Source organism: Pagrus major, chromosome 6 (assembly GCF_040436345.1).
Source record: "Pagrus major chromosome 6, Pma_NU_1.0".
NCBI lineage: Eukaryota > Metazoa > Chordata > Actinopteri > Spariformes > Sparidae > Pagrus > Pagrus major.
The window spans coordinates 23,369,900-23,396,088 of record NC_133220.1 but is presented as its reverse complement, the minus strand read 5'-3'; the positions used below and the strand labels follow the sequence as shown (position 1 = coordinate 23,396,088).

Below are 26,189 nucleotides of genomic sequence, written 5' to 3'. Positions count from 1 at the left end.
ACCGGAGGAACAATTACAGTGACCAACAGTGCTTTCAATTCATATATGGGCAATGTACATATGGGAATGTGAACATATCATTAAAGCATTCATATAAAACGCATTTATGGGAACACAGAGCTGATCACACAGCTCTGAGACAGGGCCGAGGCCCCTCTCAGCGTCATGGAGAGGGAGGCTCTGGGAAACTGAGTCCAATTACAAAGCCCACCCCAAAGGCAATAGCTCAAGGGAAGAGCTATGCATTTACTGAGCTGACCCCTGATCCTGCTTGTCTAGACTCTTACACAACTACACTGAGACTGCAGGAAAAAGAAGACAAGATAAATGAAAGCGTGTGAGAGAGAAAGAGAGGAGTGTTGTCTCTGGAAAAACCCATCCTTTCTCCACCTGGGTTTATGGAAGAATGCAGTTTTGACACAACATTGCACGCAATTAATCTTGGATGAGCGTAACACTTGGTATATTTTACCTCCAAGTGCTACCGAGGAGGACTAACTACTCAGCAAGAGAGAGGGAGGTAGAAACGCTCACCTTGGCTGCCAAACCAAACACACAACCTGAAAAGAAGAATAAAATGGAAGCCTGGTTTTTATTTTATTATGGTAGTATTTAATACCATCCTATTGAGGCCCTAAATATTTTTTTTGACCTGAAAGCATATGGTGTCGAGAGGTGTGGTGAGAATTAACGGGGCAGGGTAGAGTACAAGAGAGCCACAGAAAATCAAAGCAGAAACTCTGTACCTCACACACACACAGGCACACACACAGTTGCTCTGAGAGACAAACAGAGTGTGGTCCTGAGCTCGAGCTATGAAACACGACTGGTAATAAAAGCGTCCGTTCGATAACCGCTTGGAGACAGATAACCCATCCAGGCCTGTTTTGATTGGCTGATGGCCGTGGTCACACAACCAATCCAGTGTTATTAAAGATTCTTTCATTCAGCGTTTTTTAACTTTGCTCCAGATGTTTGGCACGCTGCAGGGCCAGTGTGTGTGTGTGTGTGCAGGAGTGTGTAGGCGTGCATGCATGTGCAGGGCTAGTGCGAAGCAGCCATACTTTCTCCTCTAAAGTATGTCAAAAGTCAATACCTGCTGCTCTCCTGTGTTATGTCTATCTCTCTCTTTCTCTTTTCCTCCCTCACTCCATCTCCTCCCTTTCTGTGTCCTCCCTTTCTGTCTCTCTCTTCAGCCTTTTGCACAATACTGTATTTTAACACCCGGAGCTGGCCAGGATGTAGGTCGGTAAGAGAAAAAGGGGATTAGAGAGAGGGGAGGGGAAGCTGTGCACAATTTTTTCAGTATTCCCTCTAGGTCTGTATTGTCGGGGGGGTTGTGAGTTCTTGAGAAATTCATACTTCTTGCAAGTTTGTGGTGTGTCTGTGCGAGTGTATGAACACAGTACATAGACGGATCTGGCAGGCAGGCAGACAGACAGAGAGAGACAGGGCTCAGGAGTCAGGACGGTCTCCAAACAGAGTTTGAGGTTAGGCCCACTCAGACACACAAATATATGCATGCGAGAACACGTGTGGACACACAAAGAAACACAAGGTCCCTTTGTCTGAGATCAAGAAAGTAAGATGGAATGAGAGCAGGAAAGCTGAAGAAATGGGTCTCTGCTTGTGCACATTTGGACCAGGAGGATGCATGGGTGTGACTCATAAACACAATGATTCAGCAGTGCTTAAAAATAACAGCAAATAAATAGTCCAAATGACTGTGGGATTAACATGATGAGACAGGGAAAACCGCAGAGTGCATATGTGTGTGTCCGGGTGTGTGGTGCTAACACAGCAGTGTTGGCCACTGGGGGTCCAGTGACCTCAGGTATAGTGTGTGTACGTGCACTGTTGGGCTACAGAGTGAGCATGAGTGAGTCACCATCAGCACCCCCCCGCTCGCCCACCGTTCACACACCCTCCACCTCTTCCTCCTCTCCTGGCGTCTTTCAGCTACCCTGTACTTACACACCTCCCTCCCGGCCCAGAGAACTGCTGTTCATCCCTCTCTCTCTACTTATCCTCTGCTGGAATGAGTCACCAGAGTGACGGTGAAGTCTGTCTGTCTGTGTTCCAGCTGCTTTATCCTACCGTCTCCTCTGTTGCACTCTGTCTGCCTATGTAGGTTAAAGTGTTGAAAGTGCTGCTGAACTACATAGACGTGAGATTAAATCCATCAAAATGGAGATTTTTGTTTCACCAGACAGAATCTGTATTCTCAGAAATAAAGAAAACAACACAGTGAAAAATGATGCGTGCACTCACAAATCTGTACTGTGATATAATAATATAACACTGTTAACAACGGAACACCCAAAATATCTGGGTGTCAAGGCAAATATTTCCTAAATGAGCTGAAACCAAACTGCTCATTTTGATTGCCTGCAGTGAATTCTTTTGGTATCAAAGACATTTGCTATCAGTTATGAAAATAAAGAACCATGCATGGCTTGTTTGTCACAAACAAAAACTTCAGGTTTCTCAACATTTGCACAACATTTCAAAACCCACTAAAACTCTAAAACATCCATTCCCCCTAGTCTCCCATAAAACATCTTACCCAATGACTCCCTTCTGGGTTTTTTTTTTTCTTGCAGGGTTGTTTTTAACTGCCAAAGTGCCAACTACTAAAACTGTGAGAATGGGAAAATGATAAGTTGGTGCTGTATAATGTTATTTAAAACAGTTTTCAATGAGGTGTCCCCACAATTCTGTGTGCTGTGCAGCACTCTAACCAGCACTACAGCGTTAATGAGGCCTGTTTAGCTGCACCCTCTCACTACATTATAAAAAGTCATGTGTTTCAGAGAGAGTTCAGTCAGATGCACAAGACCGCTGCTTCAGAATTAGGTGTGACTGCAAGAAGAATTTGTGACTCAACTTTTGGCTAAAATGACAGGTACAATAGGCAGGTCTAATTTCACTGTGTGTCACTGTGTGAAATAGACATGGCTCAATCACTTTTAAGGTTTAGCTGCTGGAGCTTGTTTTGGCCACTGAGGGTGAACTAGAGACTTCTAGCAAAATGGATTAACAGAATCACAGTTAAGTGTTTGAGCACATTTTGAACCCAATCAATCCTCATGAATGCAAACAATCACCCAAAACTGAAAAATTCCCTCAGGTTACTTTAATGTAGCTGGTGTATTAACCAAATGGTGTTCTTACTCTACAAGGACATATTTGTTGTCAGCACTGGTGGCCAGGCCTGTTTGTTGTCGACACACAGACAAGACAGACAACCTCTGATTTATAGTAGAACGAGTCGAATGCAATTTGTATGTAGTGCTTTAATATTTAGAGTAGGGGTGTCGCAATATTGAGATATTCATTATAACGATAATGACTATAATGTATAGTCTAAATGTATAGTCTATCACTTAAGATAATAGTCATGAGTTATATTACTATTATGTATTTGCATGTGCCTGCTTTGTTTTGCCTCATTGTCAAAGTTCCAACATTATTGTTGGAACTCTTTCAGGACACAAAGTGTAATCAACCACAGATTCACTCAATAACATCACATATAATCAACAAATCAAATCAATGGCATAAAATGTGAATTATTGAGCTACAATATTCTCATTCGCCTGTAAAGTATTCACATAAAAAATCCTAAATATGGCCAAATTATATCACCACTTAAAGTGTCGACTGATTGAATGTTGACTGATGTGTTCATGCCTACACGTTTGCAGAGGAAATCTCTTCTAGCAAAAACACAGCTGTGCATGGGAATTAGTCCTTTGTGTTTTGTTTTGTGATTTGAAGATACTGAACCCCGAAATTGCTCCTGAAGATACTGAACCCCGAAATTGCTCCTGATGCGCAGTTGGCACCTTGTGGCAGCCTCTGCCGTCAGAGGGCCCTGTGATGAGCTGGCGACTCGTCCAGGGATATACCCTGGCCTCCGCCCATATGAACACTGGATTTGGCCCCAGTAAGCCCCGCAACCCCCCGAAAGGGGGGATAAAGCGGCAACATTCCCGCGACCCTCACGGATAAAGCGGTCAAGAAAATGAACTGAACTGAGAAATGAACTGATTTGACATGTACATTACTTTGTTTTCCTGTGAGAATGAACACATGAAATATGACCTAAGCTGATGCAAAAGAATAACAGCTTGCACCAAAATCTTTCCATTTCTGGAAAAAACTTCCAGTCTTCTTTTGTTTTGTTTTTTGACATTCAGACACTCTGTTTATTTCCTTCAGCCCAGCTGTTGGAAAAGCACCGAAATGCAACATTTGACTCATTGTATGAATTTCACCATTCCATATGAATGGAAACTGTGTGCAGGTATTTTCATTTATAGAGACTTATATTTTAAAGAAAAGAAGAAAAGGCAGCAAACTTGCAAGAACTAAATGACACACAGCAACCCTCATCCCTGAGGTGCGACATCAACCAGCCACCTCCTGAATCACAGATGACCCCTGGCATGACCAACCACCACCCACACAGCTGGACTTTCCAACACTCAGTTCTGTGTCACCGTTATTGAACTGACAGCACATGTAAAATATGGTTATATGTGGTTATGTGGTTATGTGACCGAGAAGGAGATAGTAAATTCGGAGGAAGGAGGACAGAGAAACAAGACAGTCTGAGAGAAAAAGAAGAAGAGAATTAGGGCAGAGGGGTATAGATGGAAAACAGTTTCAGCTCAGTGACTGGTCTCTAATTAAAGGCGATGTCACAGTCCTGTTAGATTTCCCACCAGCAACACACTGCACACTCCTCCCCGTTGATGACAAGATAATAACAAACAGCTCCGCTCAGCATTTCCCTCACACACACACACTCATTGGCACTTGAATAAAAACGGCTGCCTTCTGTCTCATTTTGTGAAAATAGTTCAAACTGTGAAAATAAACAAACTGAAAGTGTCATAAACGCTACTGTGATGCTGTCACTCATTATTACATGTGTCATCATTTCGAGTCTATGAGAGTGCAATCAGTTCAACATCTGTGAACATGTGTATCCTGCTGCGACTGTGACGTCAACGACAGCAGTGTGTTCATGACATCACTGACAGCCAGAAACACACACACACACACACACAAACACACACACACACATGCACATATGTTAACAGCTCGCTCTGCACATTGTTCTCAGACAGCTTGTCATAGGCCCAGGGCCAGACACATACTGCAGCTCTGATGTCATCACTGCGAGACGGAGAAATTGTCTGTTTTCGCTTCTGTTTTCTCACCTTCTCGCTCACAAACACACAGATGTCAAACAGCCATGACCTCACCACAGACTTGAGTCACAGCTATGTTGTTATGTCTTCACACTCATTATGAAGCCAGACAAACACATGATGACTGATTGATTGATTGCAGGCCATATTTAAAGGCTGATAGTGGCTCGCAAAAGTTACACAAACACACTCACACAAGGTAGAGAGAAAAACATATCATGAAGCAGACAGGCAGGCGTAAGCTGTCCACGTTCACCTGAGTTTAGCACTGTTTAGTTTGTGGTTCCTGTCCCATGAACACATGTGTGATTGTGCAAGTTGCAGAGGGAGGAAGCTATGGATGAAGGGAGGAGGCGCATAAAGGCATATGGAAGGCCAGTGAGGACTGGTGTGCATGGCTGTACATTTTGTCCAAGCCTACTGTAGTTGCATAACCCTCCCTACACAGCATATGGAACTGGTGGGTTTCATAGGTTTTATTGGGATGTAAAATAAAGCAGAAAGAGTGAGAGAGAAAATTAAACCCAACGCTCTCCACCCTTCCACCCTGAAATAGACACAGAACGCAGCAGACAGGACAGGTAGAGGCCCAAACATAGACAGAGACAGCAGACATTCACACACCTACTCAACTCAAAACACACTGCATTCACCTACTTATCCACTTCCTGGCTGAACTGACTGCTGGTTATTCAGTTACCACAAACTAGCTATTACGGCGGGGCCAGGTTTGTGTGTTTGTGCATGTCACCCATGGCTGGTCCTGAATTCCAGGAAAAATGCTCGTAGCTTTCTAACACATGCTCGGATGTCAGCTTGCTCAACCGTCTTCTCACCCCTCAATCCGTCCTTTCATTCTTCACTCATTCACTGACGCCATCCCTCCTTTTCTTTGAAGGGCAGGAAGGACAGAATTAGACTACTCTAGGGCATTTAAAAAGTTTTACAATGCTGTCAGGTTAGCAGCCAAGCATCCAGACGACTTAGCTCAGAGTGTTGTTATTGTGACACTCTGTCTTCTAAGTGAATGTATGACACAGTAAAACTAGTTTGAGAATTAGGTTGAGATTCTACTTATTTCAAACTGGAGCAAAAGCAAGAAAAATATATGCGGTGAGGTAATGACATAGCATACTTGCGTAATCATTGGCTTTGATACAGAGCGTTGGAGTGACTGCACATCAAGGGGAGTGAAACAGAGTGAGACATAACCGTCGGACTTGTAATATAAGGGGAATGGTGGCGGTTAGTGATATGACTCTGCAAGGAAAACTTCCAGGTGTTGTGACACTCCTCAGCAGTAAGTTGAGGTGGAGAGGTGCTGATACACCCAGGAGGGAGGGTCATGATTGGATAGCTGGAGATGTTGGGAAGTAGACTTTAGACTTGGAGAGCTGTGTGTAAATAAAGCACACACAATGTGAGACACATTCATCTCTCCTCCTGCAATTTTCTGCAATTAGTCAAACTGCTGGCTACAGTAGCTACTTGTGTTGCAGCAATGACAACTGTGATTGGGATGGACTGGTTAAAGAATCAGTTTCACAGATCTCAGAAAGAGAGCCAAGGTCAAATGGGAACTTCTGGAAAATCACATGACATTTGTAATAACACAAATTACTACAAATTCAGCCATGGAACACAGGCTCAACTGTATGTTGTGTGATTTAGTCCATGTGTCTAGACAGGGATGGTAGGTTTTAAGAACTGGATATAATTGTTTTGTTTATTTCATATTTCTTTTTAAAGAAACCTTCAACAAACACCATTTCCCATAAACCCTAGATTGTTGTTGGCTAAACATGACAAGTTGAGTGGTAAGCTATACAAATGGACAGAGAGGGACAACTTGCATATTTTCAGGCATTTTTTTCCTTTATCTTTCTTTTTTCCCTCCTTTGTTCTATTTACAGACAGTAGAGAAGTGAAAGGAAAATGAGGAGCGAAATGGGTGGATGACATGTAACTTGGTCGCCATCTTAAACCACTAGGCTGCCAGGATGCCAGCACTGAATTGTTTTAAACAGCAGTGATTACAGCTAAAATGTCGGAAAAACAACAACCTAAGGGACATGATGTGGATGGATATCATAGATAAGGGATGGATGTGCTGGGAAAAAAATGGATTGGCTATAAAAGCACAGAACAAATTAATAATTGTAAAACTTTGTTAAAGATATAATATGTAACATTTTCACATTAAAATGTTTAAAAAAGAACTAGACCTCTGTTTAGTTAAACTGTCCACTTACATTATTCTAAATGTTTTTTTCAAGGTAACTGTGCTGAGACTAATGGATCACTAACTAAGTAACTAGCTAGCCACTTTGTTGTTTGTAATTGTTTGTATTGCTCACTTGTAATGGAGCATGATTATTCATTTTCATCAGCAATAGTGGTTGTTTAAGAATGCAGACAATAACTCCTGTAATCCCACGCTGCTTTATGACATCATCAAACTCTGTCTTTTGTTATTATTTTGATTGAGAGATCCATTGCAGCAGAAATTACATACAGTGCATTTAAAACCCCAAAAACACAACTAACTTCTTCAGAAAGACAAATGAAAATGAAAGTGTTCAGAGTTACAGAAGCTACTAGAAGCTAGTCTGGATGTAACAGGACTTCTGCTCCATGAAGTACTTATTTTGATTTGACCGATACCCAGATCTCAAATGAACCTTAAATAATTTAAGGAGACATGGAAGTAAATCCCACAGAGCCAGTCACACACACCTATAATTGTAATGTTGATAATGGTGATACTCACAAACCCAGGCTCAACAGACAGAGAATAAAATGAGTAGCAAAAGAAGGGTGGCAGAAGAAAGTGTAAAAGAGGAGGAAATGTGTTTCATTTCAAGTATGCAGACTTGCTTGTGTTCAGAAATCAGAAACTTAACCTACTTAGCTGACAATGTAGATATTTCTGTCTGTGTGTATGATTACCTGACCTATTTCTTCAGGGTGTGTAGAATGTATTTGTTAAAGGTCAGGACAATGTGACTCATCAGACCAGTGATCGGTAATGGAAATAAAACTCTCACCAGTCTCTCTGAGCGTCTTTCTCTTTGTGTGTGTGTGTGTGTGTGTGTGTGTGTGTGTGTGTGTGTGTGTGTGTGAGTGCGTGTGCTATTTACTCACATGTGATACTCTTGCTGGGTGTTGTGAGCTCCGTGTGTGAGAGGCTGTTGTTCCACTTGTCTCCCTCATTGCCTTTGAGCCTTTCTGGGGTGCCGTTTATCCTCAATATGAGGGGCTCAGTGTAGGTGTGGGCCACATCTAAAAGACAACACAAAAACAATTAAGACATTAAAGCAGTTTTATGTCGGACCACAAAGTTTTATGTTTATGTTAAGTTTGTCTTGAAGGTTTTGAGGTCCAAGTTTTCTTTCCTGAATGAGTAACTGCTTTCCATGTGGATATTATCAGCGATCAGCAACAAGCTGTTTTCCCTCTTGTAGTAAACTTGTCTACTCCCATGTCATTTCCCATCCACTAGCACTTAATTAATTTAAACCGAGTGGTTCTGCTGACTTCAACAAAGCAGAAGATTTTGTCTGTTGGTGTGTGCTCTGTCCTGAACTTGCATCTGGAAGCAGTTAAATCCCAACCTCTTGGGACTGTTTAGGGGTCTATGTGCATGCTTGTGAAACCTGAAATCTGTGTGGGTCTATGTGTGTGTGCAGGGATGGCTGTTTGTGTTTGAGTGCGTGTGCTTGTATGCGTGTGCGTTTAAATTGAACATATAGGAGGATGCACACATAATATACACACGGTAAATGTATGTCTGGGTGTTTTATGTGTTCACCGGTACCATGCAGTGCTCTAATGACGCTGTTATTATGCACACACACTGATACATACATACAAACACTCCACACAGAGGCCTTCAAAGCAGGGCAGGCTTGGGCCTCTGAGAGGTGCAGACTCATTCCTGGGCAAATGGGAGCCAGCTGGGTTTGATAAACACACACATACACACACACACAAACCAAACCACGTCCTGTGCGTGGACTCAACACTTCCCGGCTATGTTTATTTACTCTATCCACTCTGGCTCACTTCTCTATCTGTCCTCTCTTTCCTGTCCCCTGCCTCTCACACTCTTCATCTCCAGTTCACATTCCCTTTCCACTCTTACAAATAAATTCCTCCGCATATTTGGCATAGCTCTATATGTGAATTCCCACTTTTAGGGCTAAACATATATAATGTTTATGCAAAGGTATCTCCACTACAGGGAGCTGAAAGAGACAGATAGCATAATATTTTGATTCAAAATAATACAGGCAATTTAGTTCAAGGTCAAGGTAAAAATTTAAAAAGTCATTTCCAGGGATGAGCTGAGTAGTTGGTAGACTCCAGTTATCTGGTTCTGATATTGCATTTGAATTGAAACACTTTGCTTTATTCATTGACGTATAAGGGGAAGCAAACAGGGTACATGTCGAGGTCCGGGCAGGACAATGAAGTCATTAGTGCCACCAAACTCATCATCAGCTGATCTCACAAAGTGCCAAATAAAAATGCACAAACAAGTTAATTCACATGACTGAACTGTCTGTTTATTTATAATACATGAATCTTGATGAAAGAAATCTGGCATATTTAGGTGGTTGGTATCTATGAGTGAGCTCACTCTGATGCGAATCCAAACATCTAGCAGATTACAGTTTTTTTCTTATTGATATTGGATTAGGCTTGATTAAATTAAAGGGGACTGTTGGGCCTTGGCTGAGGTATGCACTCTACTGCGTGCCATTCTAGTTTCTTAATTATTCTAGAGCTGCAACCATTAATCAATTAATCCATTTGTCGATCAACAAAAACTTAATCAGCAACTAATCAGTTCATAGTTAATTTTGTCAATTTTTGGCAGAAATTGACTTTTCCTTTCTTTGTTTTAAGTCATTTACCTTTAGTTAGACAAAATGAGACACTTCAAGATGCCATCCTAGATTCTGGAAAAAATAGATGGATATTTTTCCCTGTTTTGTGAATTTTTATAGACCAAATGACTTATCCATCAATTGAGGACATGAATAATGTGAATTATCATTAGTTGCAGCCTTAAACTATTACATTTTGTTCCTTTAAAACATACATATAAACACACCAAAGGAGAAAAGGAGAAAATATCAGAGCATACTTCTTGAACAAATTCTGAGATAATTTTTGCAATATCTTCTCTCTATTGCCCAACTCTCTAACCTTCACAACAAAGAAAAGGAGTGTCTGATGATTGACCACTGCTACATACTTTGTTCACTTATTGGAACAATGACTAACTACCAGTAAGTCACGTCTGATGCAGTAAAAGCTAAAGATGCTTATACAGTGAAGCATAACCACATGTTTTTAGTGAATTCTGTTTAACAGTACATGTTGCTGTGTGTATCAGGAGTCTGTAACACACAGAGGGAAAGAGACAGAGAACAGAAAACTCATGCCAATTTTGTTATTGATTAATTAATTAAAAAAAAGATTGCAATATGGCAAAACATTTTGGTTATGCTGACATTTCTCAATTCTTTAGTCAGGCCCTTCTCTGCTGTTGTTTGGTACCACATTTAATTTACATCATATTCATTTAAAGCCCCCCAAAAAATAGAACAACAAAGGGCTGACAGACTAATTCAATAAAAGTCTCTAGAGTTACTAATTAAATAACTTATGAAGGGATACACATGAGAATGTGTTTTGTCTTTGCTAACAATGTTTGTGATGTTTTTTGTGTGTTTGTAACGTTTTATTGTTGAAAGAGTGAACCCAGAATCATTAATTTGTTTACAAAAAAAGGATTACTGGAATATTACCCACATGCAAACTTGCAGGCACCCTTAGCCTGCCTGAAGGAACACTATCTTTATTTTCTTAGAAAATAAAGTATATCAAAGCTCAAGGTCTGAATCGCTTCGTTATGCAAGGTGGTCTAACCTTGAAGAGGAACAGTGTTTTAAGCATTGGAGGATTTGTGTTTGCCTTAACTTTCACGGGTTTGCGTGTGTGTTTGTGTGTGTGTGCATTTGCAGGCATTTTTGTATGTTGTGGGATTTCTGTGCGTGTGAAGTTGAAGACGTAAACAGGACCTGAAGGAACAGGAAGCGCTTCCTGCTTTTCCAGTAGACAGTAGTACACAAACACCACACACATACCTGTACACACATACATTCCTATATTACCAACTGTGGACTATCATTCTACACTGACCAAGTGTGGAACTTTTTTTACTTTTAAGGTCTTTTCCCATAATATTACTGCAATCCGTACCCAGTCTGTCACCTGATGAGTTTTTGTTTACTGCAGAGACTTTCTTTTTCATTCAAGAATGGATCATTTAACTTTATTGTTATGAATCTTTAAACATTTCTCTGTGGTACAAACATTATCAAACCACTATAAAAGACATATCTGCTCATACTTCAATGTTCCTATATCTAGTGTCAGCTCTCTCCACACAAACATATGTCTCCTACATGTGGAAGCCATTTCTAAGGCACATGTTGTATCCATTAGTCTCAATCAGCCGGCTTCAGATATGAAAGCCACTAGTGAGAACTGTTGCCCTCAACACTGCCAAATGTGTAGTTTAAAGATATGTGTGTATAATAGCAAATGTATGTCACTGGTTAGCAGTGTACATGTCTATCTGTCATGACATCCATTCACCCATTCATCCTTATTTTACTTTCTTGTAATGACACTCTTAAGGTGCTTTTAAAGACCCAGTCAGTTCAAGGTCCCATTTTTAATTCTCTGTTTAAACATCATGTTTAATATTCCTATAATCAGTTAATCAATTAGCAATTGGCCCATCAAAATCAATTAGTAAATGATAATAGTCCATTGTTCTATGCACCTGGTATCCATTTTATCCAAATGTTGAGGATGGATCATAAAAAATTAATATTTCACCATGCCCTGGCGGGCAACGATTGACTTTAATGACTGTAGACAGTTGGCAGGTTTTTGAAAATATCGAGGTCAGTAACATCATTCAAACAAAAAGCGCTTTAGGTGGCATTTATTAGTTATACTGATCCTCTTCCTCATGTTGTTTTGATCTCGTTCTCTGGAAGCTGCTTTTGGGGGCAATTATGTCATTATCAAAGCCACACGAAGGCTCAGTGTAAGCAAACTTCGGGGAAAGGACAGGACAGCCTTCTTCGGTGGAAGGTCAGTGACTCCACAACAATCATTTCAAGAATAATCCAGTATTACTTCATCTAGGAAATACAGATTTGAATTAAACTAGAAAAACAACTCCTTGGGAATGTAACAAAAGTAGTAACACTAGTTGTGAAGGTACCAGAGTATCTCTGCCCTTGGGTTAATGTATAGAAAATATGCAACAAACACGTACACGTATATAAATATATGTTTAACACCTGTGCATTACTGCCGAGTATGTATTTAATTATCTGGTCAACTGAACCCCTCCATACATAAGTGTAGTAGTTTGCTCTGTACTTTCATCTAGACCCTCGCTGCCAATGGAGTACCATGGGTTAAAAGTGTGTAGGTCTTGTGACTCAGTCAAAGCTTTGCCTCTGTAAATGTTCAAAACCACTATTGTTGGAGCTAAACACATCCCCACCAAACCCCTAGTGCCATCCAAGCAGGCCTTCAACCAATTGTGTGCTGGCATCGGCATCAAACCACCAAACCGCGCAACCTCAGAGCCATTTCTGAGATCTGAGAAAGATGAGCCTCTAATTCAAATCAGACCAGAGCAATCAAGAGCCGCTGAGGAGATCGGGCTGTGTGTTTACACGTGTGGGTGAGTATGTGTATTTGTTTGTGCACGCTTCACTGTCTATGTGTGTGTGTGTTCATGTATGTGTGTGTTCATGTGTGTTTGCAATTTGGTGTATGTACACGTGTCAGTGGCCCTGAAGGGGCGATTCAAAGGAATTTCAGTTTCCTAGTAAACAAACAGTTAACCATTGAAACAAAAAACATATGGATCACAAAGGGTAGTGGCGAGTATAAACACAACACACACACACACATATGAACACACACATATAGGTTCTGTGAGCTGGCAAGTGATGTGACATATCCTGGATCACCTGCAGGGGAGCACAACCTGCTGCTCCTCTGGGTATAATCTCTGAGGGGGAGTGTTGATTCACAGACAACAGAGAGCTGAGCCAAGGTTACCTGCTGCTTTTTAAAATACCTCCTGTTTCTACTGCCTCACTGAGGCTTCTTTAGAGACACACTTCTAATGTGTATACAAAAGGAGGTCTCAAAGGTGTGTACATCCCTTGGCAAAGGCATACGGTACATATGCACTCCACCAGCCACAGATGGGAGCAAACAGGCATTCATAATACACCAGATGAGTTAATATAGTGAAACTTCATCATATAGCCTTTATTGACACCAGAGGGTAATTCACGTTACAGCAGCACGGAGGCAGGCTGGGAGGTAAGAAACAGAATGAAATGACATTAAATAAATAAGACGAATTTAAAAAAAATAAAGAAGTAATCTATGAACTATACCATAGATATATATATATATATATATATATATATATATATATATATATATATAGTATATTTATGTAGTAAATTAACAATAAATATAATAACATACAATTTGTCAAGTATACAATGTGTATATGTGCAGTATGACGAAAATATCAGTATCAACATACATGCTGTCTGATATGTGCCAATATGGAAAAACATGTTTTACCAAAAATAACGCAGAAAAATATGCTTGGGGTAACTCATAATTATCTAATTCCCTGCAAAGTTTACTCTGTCAGTGCTCGGATGTCACTTTGGACAATAAAGTTTATTGTTAAAAGTGTAAAATGTAAGACTTTTAGTTCAAAACATTAACTTAACATTATCGACAGTATGTGAATAAATAACAATTTTGACATTGTCAAAGACATCTATGTATTGTGTTGAAAAGAAAACCTCTTTCTCCCAGCAGTCCAAAGCTCTTGTGCTAGTGGTGCAAACACCAACACTCACACTACCTGACCTAACAAGCTAACAGTAGCTACAGTCATTGATGTAGAAAAGAATACAGTTAGCAGCAGTTAGCAGTTATTCTGGCAATATGCTGCCCCTATTTGTTGGGAGTATGAATTCAATGTGGCCATTCTTACATACAGTATTACACCTTTGAGTGTGTTTGATAACCACATTCGAAGGATCACTGCATAGAAAACAATTAACAGATTAATATATAATATAAATGATAGGTACAGTTACAGCCAAAGTACCAAACAGTCATACTTGAGTAGAAGTAAAGATATTGTGTTGAAATATTACTTTGGTAGTCTAAAAAGTAACTTGTAACTAAAGTTATCAAATCAATGTAGTGCGTAAAAATCACAATATTTTCCTCCAAAATGTATCGAAGTGGAAGTATAAAGTAGCAGAAAATGGAAATACTAAAGTATAAGCTCCTTGAAATTGTACTTAAGTGCAGTACTTGAGTAAACATACTTAGTTACATCCCTTTACTGCTTCAGTCTGAAGTGCACCATTCAGACCCAAATGGGCCCACACATTCACACCGTGCTGACTCGTCTCTAAAATCATAACGGTAGAGATAAGACTTGAGAAAATTGCAAAGAAGACACAATAAGATGAGGATAAGAGCAACCGAGCAGAAGAATGTTCAGCAGAGCGGAGTTAGTGGAGACGACGCAGTAGCCGCTCTCTGGCCAGCACTAATGACTGGAACTGATTGAAACCACACACAACCACAAGGGGTTCTGACCAGGACAAAGGATAATACAAAGAAAAGAAGACAACTACAGCACGGGCATGGTTTTATGTGTATCTCTCAACAAATATACACACCCATACATGAACACACACACACAAAGAGAGGAAAAGAGGAGGCAATTGTTCAGCTGTAAACCAGCCAAAAGCTGAAAGCACACACAGAGAAACATATACCCACAAACACACACGCATTCATTGCACAGAGGGGCTGTGAGAGTGCAGTACTGGAATATGTCCAAAATCAGAGATTATAGCTGCTGAGAGAATGAAGCAGTGTAAGCTCATTAAAGACAAAAACTGTCTGCTGTTGAACAGGCTTAAGGGGAATTTAATTGTGTTACTTTGTCTCTGAGATTCCTCTGGTTCCTGGGAAAATACTGAGCAGCTGCTTTGCTGACTGAGTGCTATTCTGCTGCATTTAACACGAGGACACCGCCACCAGATACACAAACACAAACCATAAAGGACAACATATGGAAACTAAGGACAAACAGTGGTTGTAAACGGTAGAGGATAAACAGGATTTCACACGGAGGGAGAGAGCGGCAGAATTAAAAAGAATACACAGAGCATTAATCAAAGCAAATAATGGCAAACAAACTGTATATATGCATGTATTGCACATATTGGCAGGCCGATGTTGGTGTTAGTGTGCACGTTGGCAAACATGCAAAATGAAAACTGCAGCAATACATATTTTGCTGGAATAAATTATTAAAGTCAGTTACATTTGATTTAATGTATAAGGTCACATTTTTATGTAGACAAAAAAATTTCTAGAGAGCTTGTAGAAATGTGCAAAATAAGTTATTCTTTTCCTCAAAAACTTTATTATGATTATGAATTAATAATTTTACAATGTTTGTCAATGTTATCAATAACACCTTTAAATTAAACTTAATTGTGATATCTCATATAAATCACTGTCATTTTTTTCAACAGATTTTATTGGTCAACTGTAAAATAACTTCACACCAAACAAAAAGTTTGTGATAAAAATAACATTTTCAGCATAGCATTTTGAAATAATCTGATCTGGGCTGATTTCAACATGTCAATATCAATATATCAAGAATCAATATTTGCCTAAAACTGTAACAGACTGTAACCACAGACCTGGACAGGTAACCATCAAACCCGTCACTGTACAGACCCCTGGCTCAAGCGTCTCAACGAAAACAGACATTTTACATTTTTACTATCACATGTTGACACTATCTGTCAACAGTTATGGACATGGGTTATAAGGACTTGGAGACACTACTAGAGTCAGGAGGTGGTGTGTGTGTGTGTGAGAGAGAGAGAGAGAGAGAGAAAGAGAGAGAGAGAGAGAGAGAGAGAGAGAGAGAGAGAGGCCACCGGAGCAGCAACAGCTTCTCAAATGTTTGCGAGGTGGTGAAGGGAAAAAAAAAAGCACGCTCATTTTCGTAGTTCAAATATGCTGTAAAAATGCCTCAAATTGCTCCTAGTTTATTTCAATCTCTGTGAGAAACCAAATTAGACACAAGCCTCAACAACCTCAGGGACCAAAAAGGGACAAGTAGGCAAATAGCTACATCTACACACTGCAGCAAAGAGAGAGGGAGAGATAAAATAAACACACTGTAGTTCAGACTCTGATGTAGACAGAGGAATTATTCTGTATAACAGAGCAACAGGAAGAACAAAGTGACATGTGGCAATGGGCTGATACGTTGACAGCAGTGCTGAAAATATCTAATATCACTTTTTCAGACCAATATTTTTTGATTAATTACGGTTGAGACTGGGTTTGTGATAATATTCGACAAAATAAACTCCAGGCCTGTATTCAACAAGACATATCTTACCAAGCATTATCCCAAGCTTGTTATCTTATGTTTATACAAAGGGAATAATTGTTGGTGAGGTCAATTATTACATATATTCATTGATGATGTCATATCTGACAAGGTAGTTGACCAAAAGTTTTGATATATTGATAAGTCCCTAATCATACAGCTCCACACTTGAGCAGCTTAAGCTAGCATTAGCTTATCTGACTGAAAAGATGAGGTGCTTCACAACCCCAAATCCTGAAGAGCCAGATGAAAAGTTTAAAACAATATGACGTGCTTAAGAGGTTTAACTGAGCATTTCTAACAGTTAATCACTTTCTGTCGGCTGTAATTCATTTAGTATAGGCCTACTTCACAGCAAACATGCAAACTCCAAGCTAAATTAATATTAAATTGTTTATGCAAACGTACTACAAGGGGTTTTTAACTGGTTATGATGTTGCTAAATGACCTACACAGGTAAAGGAAGTCATCAGAAGATGGGATATCTCTATTAGAGGTGTGGTTCTTGCATAGAAGATTCTGCATCCATGCAGTGACAGATCATAATTGGGAGTTTGCAGCCAACACACAATTATAACCTACTAATGTTGGATTTTTTGTACAATAAGGTTGTAAACTTACATCACAGCGTTGCTCACTTGCATTGGGTGAACAATATGTTGGGTGATGTGGTGGAGGGGGGGCAGAGCTCAGCAGCGAGTGATGACAAACACAACCAGCATTATGAAGCAGATATCTGGGCACATGGTGGGTTTTATGAATTTACTGGGAGGCACGAACTGGACAACATGAACGCTGTGTGTTCACTTGAGCTAACATTTGCAAAAGAAACAAATCTAGCTAAACAGCCATGACCTGAGAAGGGGCTGCCAACGTTGCGGTTCAACTCAGAGAGAGGTGCGTGAAGCAGAGCCATGGTGGCTGCCACGTGAAAACAATTAAAAGGACTTTGTAAATAAAACGTGAGTTAAGATTTACCTGACTGCTGGTATTAACTGATCAAAAAGCAGCCCTGTGCAATATTAAGTATGCGATATACAGAGATGCATCAAGTCATAATATATATATATATATATGTATATGTATCAGCACCAACACAGAGAAACATAGAATTACAGAAAGAAACATAAACAGACACAAAAGCAAAGAGGTGGGCAAAAAAAGGAAGAGAAAAAATAGAGTGAAAGAGATGCCGGTGGTGAAAGAGAATGCGGGAATCTAGCATGTGGTGGTAAGAGGCTCCTATATAAACAGACAGCCTCATTGCATCTTCATGCCTGAGTGAGAGCAACACTCACAACAGCGAGCGGCACACATCTGTCCACACACACACACACACACACACACACACACACACACACACACACACACACACACCACCACCACCACCACCACCATTCAATGGCCTTGTAATGACTGAGCAGAGCTTTATTGACTTTCAGCAGAAAAGACTGCTGGCCAAGCATGGGGTGGCAAGAGGGCTCAAACTCTCATCCAGTGCCATGTGATTGCCTGTCATCCATGCTGATGCTGCCAGGTCATTGCCATAATTAAACTATGGCCTCAAAAACTAACCATAGTCATGAATCACACCCATGACATAGTGTCAACCAAACTGAACAGAGAGATTCCAAGTGCCATTATCAGTCACAGGGTTGTTACACTGAAATGTATTTGTGACACATACTGTACATTACATACACAATAAGATGATGACATGGCAAGAACCTACTGTACACAAAAAAAAATTGTTACAAAAGCATCAGTTAAAAGAGCTTGGCACAGCATGGCAGAGCAACTTTTGATTTGACACCTTGAACTCAGTTCTTCTCAAAGCCTAGAAAGCCTACATTTTGAGCATGTGTCATTTCAGTGTAGTCTTGTACGCCACTGAGGGAAAAAAACTTCTGGTCTGGTTTTGCCAATAAGGGAAAGACGACCAATCAGAACTTTAGGCGGGATTATAAATGGGCATGTCATCTTCCTAAATAGCTAGTATCTATATTCATGAAAAGCAGTGGTGAGAGGTGTGGATGACAGTTATGCAGATGTCCAAGTTGTTGTAAGTCAACTTCCTGTATGTTTCCACCATACAGTTTGATTGAGTTTAGTTCAGTTTGTTACATATTAGGACAGTAAACCCTCGATCTGTTTTGCGTTTTCACGGCAGACAGTACTCTTGAATGTAAGCAGGGTCAGTACTTGGGCAATTGAGCTAACCCCCTTTACGTTTTTCTGAAAATGGGAAACAACAGACAAGACTTTTCTTGATCTGAGAAGCTTTGGACAAAACAGCATGGTGGGCCTGTGTGCACAATCAGCCATCATATGTAATTAACACACAGCGACTCTGCTCCTCACGCAGAAAATTTGACAATATTTCAACTTCTTAAAACCGCTAGAAAAACATGACACTTGGTAAAAAGAGAGAAGTGTGCGCCAGTTGCACCGTACCATAGGAAAAGAAAGGTGATGCATTTCTGTGTGACTGGTCACGTAAACTGTCAAATTTACAACTTACTGTTAATCTTTCCCATGGCTCCACTTCTATTCACTGTCACTTTTCCACCTCTGGCCCTGTCTCATTTGCTCAACCACACATATCGCAGCGAGCTATGCTACTCTCACAACAACAAGAACACAATGGAGGGCATTAAAAGTCTCATGTTCTTTCTTCTTGGCATGGGGTTGCTTATTACAACAAGGTAACACGCTTTGTTTGATAAAAAACTGATGAAAAAACAAGAGAGTTTAGGAGATCACCTACATCAGACCACACCTTTCAGTACCAGGATAAAATGTTGGCTGTTAGTGTTTCTGCAAGTTAGTTAGTGTTATAGGCTACGTACCATATTGACATTTCTACAAAATGACCACAGTTCAGGGCTGCGTTTCAACATTTGTAAGTGTGTAAACACTGGATGTTTTTGACAAGGGACATCAGCTTTTTACATTTGTAAGCATGACACCACAGGATAGTTTTCAAGAAGACCTGGGGGCATCACCAGCTGTGTTTGTTGCAATAGAACCGGGTGTTTCTGGCGAGACCTCGGAAAATCTCCAGCTGTGTTTGTGGCGACCAAGAAAGGCATTTTAAACCAAAACATGATCTCTTTCGAACTCTAACCAAGTGTTTTTTTGTGCCCAAACCTAACCGAAGAATAAGCACAGCGCTGTCACAACAGATCTTCGACAGATCCATGGTTTGCAGATACATACATAGCCAACATCTATTCTGGTGATTGATTTGGTAACAAACTGAACTGGACTCTGAGGTTGACACATGACTCTACAGAAATAATTACATTGGATCAATGTGTAAAAGGTTAATTTTACTGCTCCTAGCATGTGCTGCAGCTTTGACAGGAATAAAGAGTGCCATCTTGGAACCTGTTATCCATTTGTAATAATGCATCCGTGGGCAAAAATTCAACTCAAGCCTGAGTTAGATCTACTGTATATGTGCCTGTTGTGTTGCCCTGCACTCTGCAGGCAGAGGGGATAGGTTTGGGGGGGGTGAAGCAGAGCGCTGAAAGCAGGGCCTTGTTGCCCACAGAGGTAGCCTGACTAATCTTCTCCTCCCCACCCTGGCTCACCTACATACCCTCAGTGTACACACACACGCACACACACACACACACACATACGACCAGTCAGCCAGACAGCAGTCTAACTTTAGTGGGTGAAGCCACAGTTCTACTTTGTGTTGGCTTCGTAAGGGGAGAGCACAGGTAAAATCAGCTTAGCCACGAGAACATGTTCAGGCACACACCAACTGTTTAATAACTCTAAAACTCTTCGCAGAGGCATTATCATTAAATCTGATGCTGTACTTACACTCATCATGGTAAACCGCAGTGTGTCAGAAAACAGAGATGTGCGTGTGTGCATCCTATATTTTTTTACACATTTGATAAAGTAATAATTATAAATTTGGTTGAGACTTGCCTTTTGAAAAAAACAAAGAGAAAAACTTAAAGAAAGCCATCAACCATTGAAGTGGTGGTCTCCCATGGCAACAAGCCACTTAAATCTCTGCACACCTCCCTAACTGTTTACCGCACCTACCCCAGTTACCCCATAGGACCTGCAGTCTGCTGCACGGCAGGCAGTGCTGCTGTTTTCTCACTGAAAGTTGAGGAAACTCAAGTCATTTTGGCTGATCCTGGATGACTCATTCAGGCACAATACTTCCCTGAGTCCCATTATTCCTGCCCCAGTGTCAGTCAGCCCTTACCATGACCAATCACACAAGGGGGAAGGGTCACGAGTTCATTCCCAAATTCCCAGGAGTCCAATTTAAGCGTTCCATGGAGCTGGATTGTCCCTGACCCCTCAGATCATCCAAGACGGCACGTCCCCCACATCTCCCATCACCTCAGTACACAACTGTTTTATCAGTCAGTGAGAAGACCTCTGACCTGATGACTCATTATGACATCCACCAAAAAACACACAGTGATTAATTGTAGGAATTAGTGGGAGTCACGAGAACAAAATCTCTGAGTTTTAAAAGTTTTTAACCCGGTGACTCATTCCACTTTGGAAAAACCAACATCAACGTGTACGCACTATCACAAAAGTCAATAAATCAGGCCATTCTTGTTTCCCCTATAGCTTGTTAAGGAAGGAAAATGTGTTTCATACAGCCATACATTCACAACCATACTGGCCAACCTCTGCCCACAATCAGGTCCACATAAATGAAAGAACATGGAGAGGCTTTCTCTCTCAGCACTAATCCTCTAAGTCCTATTTTTCATTATAAATGCCTCGCACACAAAAAACAAAAAACAAAGGAGGTTTAATTGAACTTGGTGGTTGTGGTTATAAACATTAATCTATTCAAGGCACGTTCAGACCCATCACAAACTGTTTGTTGATTCTCTTTCTCCAACGCAAAGCACATGCACACAGAAAAATAACCGGCAACACACCAGAGTCACGACAACTGTCTGTTTCTCGTTTTTCTCCTTACCTTCACTAGGACAGGGACTCGGGTTCCGGCAGCCGTTTGCTCTCTCTGTGGTCGAGGTTGCGTGCGGACTGGGCGGTGCAGCTGGTAAACTGGGGTCCCCATCATCAGGTGGCTCTGGGGAGATGGCAGTGGCGCTCCTCTCCTCATCCATGGGCGTGGGCCTGGCTCTTATGGGAGCAGGTGGAGGGGCCAAGGAGTGAGCCTGAAGCACAGAGAGGAGGTAGACAAAGATATTATGACATACAGTAGATGACTGTCACATGAAAGATCTGTCACTGACTTTCGAATTGGGTAACAAGACATCAGGCCATGCTTAGTCAGGCAGGCAGGACTTGACGCAGCATGAATCCCTCTCACTACAAACAGCTGTTGCACAACGGAAATGCCTAATCACAGCTTCCTTTGATTTAATAGTTTTCAATCTCTTTATACTTATGTTGTGAACAATAATAGTGGTCGTTGTTTATTTATTTATATGTATACAGCCTTTCTAAGAGCTTCAAGGGGATTTATTGGAGCAAATCAAGATGAATCATTTCAACACTAACACATGAGATGAAAAGACAAGGGGGGGGGAGAAGAAGCATGGAGAAGAAAAGACTAAATCATTACCGAAAAAAAGATCCCAAGCTTTCAGATAGTAGCAAATAGTCCATATCGTGCAGACTCACTCACCAGAAATGTGCACAAAAATTTTGGATTTGAGTATTTAACTGAACATCTGCAACAAGCAGGCAGAGAGCTTTTACAACCTTTTATGTTTCTGACAACTTTTTACTTTAACTCTCTACTTTTAAACACAGATATCTGTACTTTCTACTCCTTACATTTTCAAATCAGGCTCCTTACTTTAGTTTTAATGCATTTGAAGGGATTTATGGATTCTTTTTTATTTTGTATCATTGCACAACGCCTTCCCAACATCACAAGACTGATTTCAGTGCATATCGGGCACGGCAGACATAGCAAGACAAAACGACGTAAAAGCCGGAAACAGACAGAGAGGGAGACGTGTTAGTGTCTCGTATCTGCAGAGACCCTGTAGCCCTCTGCCAGGATTTTCTAATTTTCTCAATTTGTTGCCGTGCACGTGACGCTTTACCAAGCCAAAATGTTGATAATTCACGTCCTGGGAATGAGAATCAGCAATCAACCACCTTTCTGGTGCTTTTAGAAACAGCTTGCACAAATTCTACTGATTCTACCTTTAAGTTTAGTCTTAAATGGCCAGCAGAAATGTCCTCCAGAGGAAAACGTATTACTTTTATACTTTGAGTACATTTCAGAGCCCCGTACTTTATTTCTTTTACTTGAGTAAAGATGTTGAATCACTGCAGTAGTTATCAAATAAATGCAGCATGGAAATACTCAAGGAAAACACATGTCCTCCTATTTAAGTAGAGTACATAAGTAAATTAACTTAGTTACATCCCATGACTGAATGTAATTTTGAAACTGACTAATACATTGAACGTAACTGATCCAATAGGCCTATCTGTACTGTTATAAAGTTAAAACACAAATCTATAATACTTCAATAACAATAGCCTGATATTATTTTCGGCACAAGCACACAGTCACAGCTCTTTCTAGATGTCTGCTCAGTCATAAACGGTCTTCCTGTCTTCTCGCCTTCACACTTGTTTATTTACCTGTATTCAGGCCACAGGTGTGTTTTATCTGATATTTTAATTAAGGAAGAGAGAGCCAGGTAGCTACTGGACACCTTCTTTAACTCGTTAATACGGGAAAAGTTCATTGTATGTGTCACGTGCCAACGTGTGTTTGGGGCGCGCCTCCCCTGCCACAGCAGCTCAGCTGGACAGCTGTTTGCGCGCTCCCGCGGCTCTGCTCCGCACTCGCTGCCCCCCAAAACTTTTGACAAGTTAAGATGAAAGTTTTTATTGAAAGCGCCCGATGAAGCGAACTCTACAGAGTTTATGTTCGATCCATACACTTTTATTCACCTTTAAATATCTGCGTTTGACAAAGTTTTACACTTCAGAGGAGGTGAGGAGGTTTAGTTGTAGTTGGAAGTTTCGGGAAAAGAGAAAAAGACGCACCTCACATGTCGAAACTGTGTCAAGCTTCTGGTTATAAAAAGAACATTTACCCTGGTTTTCAAACAGTGAAGTCTACATTTAAAAGGACATTTACGTTTAAACTCAGCTTTATAATACTAAATGTTGTTGTTTGGTAACGGGCGTCTTCTGTTTACCTTTATTGCATGTCTGCGCCCTGCTTTCCCTAAAACGAGTCCCTGCACGCTCAGACCGAGCTTAGCTGCAGTGTGGGGATCCTTCTTGTGTCTGGATTTAGACTTTTGATCCACAACAACAGCAGCACAGAAAAACAACCTCTTACCTTCTCTCTGGCTGGGACACGGTGCAGCCAAACCTTTGGCTAATTCATTCTTTGACCGCTCCAGGTGGACTTCTCGCCCTCCGACACCTTTCCCGTCCTCTTTCCCTCCACTCTCGTCACTTCACACGACCACCAAATCAGTTTTCGACTCATGTAGTTGACCCCAAACCCCGAATTCAATGCATTTTTGTCCAGCGAGGATAGTTTTCTCTCCGCCTCCAAAGTTTCTCTCTGCGGCTCGCCCCGTCCTCCAGCACACCAGATGTTGGGGAAGTTTGTGTTGCCTCTGCAGGCAGCTCGCTGAATGCTCTTTGTCTGCACTGCAGGTTTCCTCACCTTCTAATGTCTTTCTGCAAAACAAAGTCCAACTCCACCACCGTCCCAAACTTGCTTGAACTTTTGCAGTAATGTGAGCAGTATCCGTCCCGTGCGCTCTCTCTCTCCTCTCTCTTCACTCCCACTACATTTGCCTCAGACTTCTGTGCTGCAGCGATTGGACAGGAAACTACAGTCAGCAGTGATTGTGCTTCCTCCAGGCTAGAAACTGCCTGGGCTGAACTATACTGTCATATAATTACCCCTTAACCTGAACCAGACACAGCACTAACACAGGGTAGCTTTCATCAGGATTTATGAGCCCAGGGACCATATGTTTTGTCATTAATAATAGAACAACTGTTTGTGAAGATAACTTTTTTTTTTTTTTACAGAGGAGCAAACAATGCTCACTCTAAATCATGTGAATGCAATGTTGTATATGGTGCTCAGTTATGGTCACTATTGACCTTTTAATCATATAACATTCCCTTAATGTTCTGCTGTCAGTGCTGCTGTATTTCTGTCAGTGCTTCAGTAAAATTCTCTCATTCTTCAAAACCTGTCACGTTTTGCTTGATAAGAGGCCAAGTACATGTATTGTACTCCGGGATGAGTCGACCAAATCATTGTCAGCTGCAGGATCCCTGTTTTTACTTTGCAAGTGTTGTGACTCACTGTGGGAATTTTCTTCATTCATTCTGGTTTGGACGAGGCCTTTAAAGATGCCCCTACAAAACCAAACTAGGTCATTTTGTTCAGTGATGACTCATGAGCCATTATTCATCCTCATTATAGTAATCTTGCGTTCAGAAGTAATTACAAAAAAACTCCTCAAAGCACATCCCCAACTAATAGCCATATGCCACCGAGTTCAGCTGGTTATTTTTCAACAGTTACAATAGTAACTTCATGTAACTTCAAAAATAGTTACGTGGAAGTAACTTGCAGGATTTTTCCTTAAAAAAAAAGAAACACTGTATAGACTCATACAATATTGATCATAAACCTGAGTCGATAATTGCATGTGATTAGGACTCTCTCTCTCTCTCTCTCTCTCTCTCTCTCTCTCTATATATATATATATATATATATATATAGATATATATATATATATATATATATATATATATGAAGTGACTCTCTCCTCTGCTCTCAGACTGTCATGGATTCATCAAGAGCTGCAGCTCTGTGTGTTTGTTTGACTGAGGGCGGGGCGGGATTGAGACACATACAGACAGAGGCAGAGCAGAGAAGCAAATAACGGACAGGATGACGCATACACCTGCATTCACACATAATCCCGAGGGCTGTGCAGTTGTGGCCATGTTTATTTGGGCAGCAAATAAGCAACATGAAGCAACTGACAAAATACCGTTTTATTTCTCGGATTCACTGCTTTGTTTTCACAAACGCTGCCAACTCTCTTCATTCACTCTCTAGCTCGCTCTACAACTGCTGCCCTCTCTCTCTCACCTGTTGAGCCAGAGAGGACCAGCTGACTTTAAATGGTGTGTTTATAAACAGCATCAACAAATCCTGCACCGTGCATAGTGCAAATGTGAAATGACATTAAAATATGTCAAAACACTACAACAAGATTAATGAGTATAGAGTGAGTCGTAATCACAGGCTTAATCTTAGCCTAATCTGTCCACCAATTTCAGCATTGGTTTCCTTTTTTCCATTTTCCTTCTTTTTCTTTCTTTGTGCAATAACTTTGTGACAG

At 40.8% G+C, this 26,189-nt stretch overlaps 1 protein-coding gene across 1 annotated transcript in view; it reads right to left on the bottom strand.

The window, feature by feature from the left end:
- Window positions 1-26,189, bottom strand: part of mdfi (MyoD family inhibitor) — a 34,333-nt gene that overhangs the window by 3,241 nt on the left and 4,903 nt on the right. The window contains exons 2-3 of the mRNA XM_073468050.1: window positions 21,782-21,983; window positions 8,367-8,504 (exon numbers count right to left, since the gene is read on the bottom strand). Coding sequence (XP_073324151.1) covers window positions 8,367-8,504; window positions 21,782-21,983 — 340 coding nt within the window. The remainder of the gene's footprint in view (window positions 1-8,366; window positions 8,505-21,781; window positions 21,984-26,189) is intronic.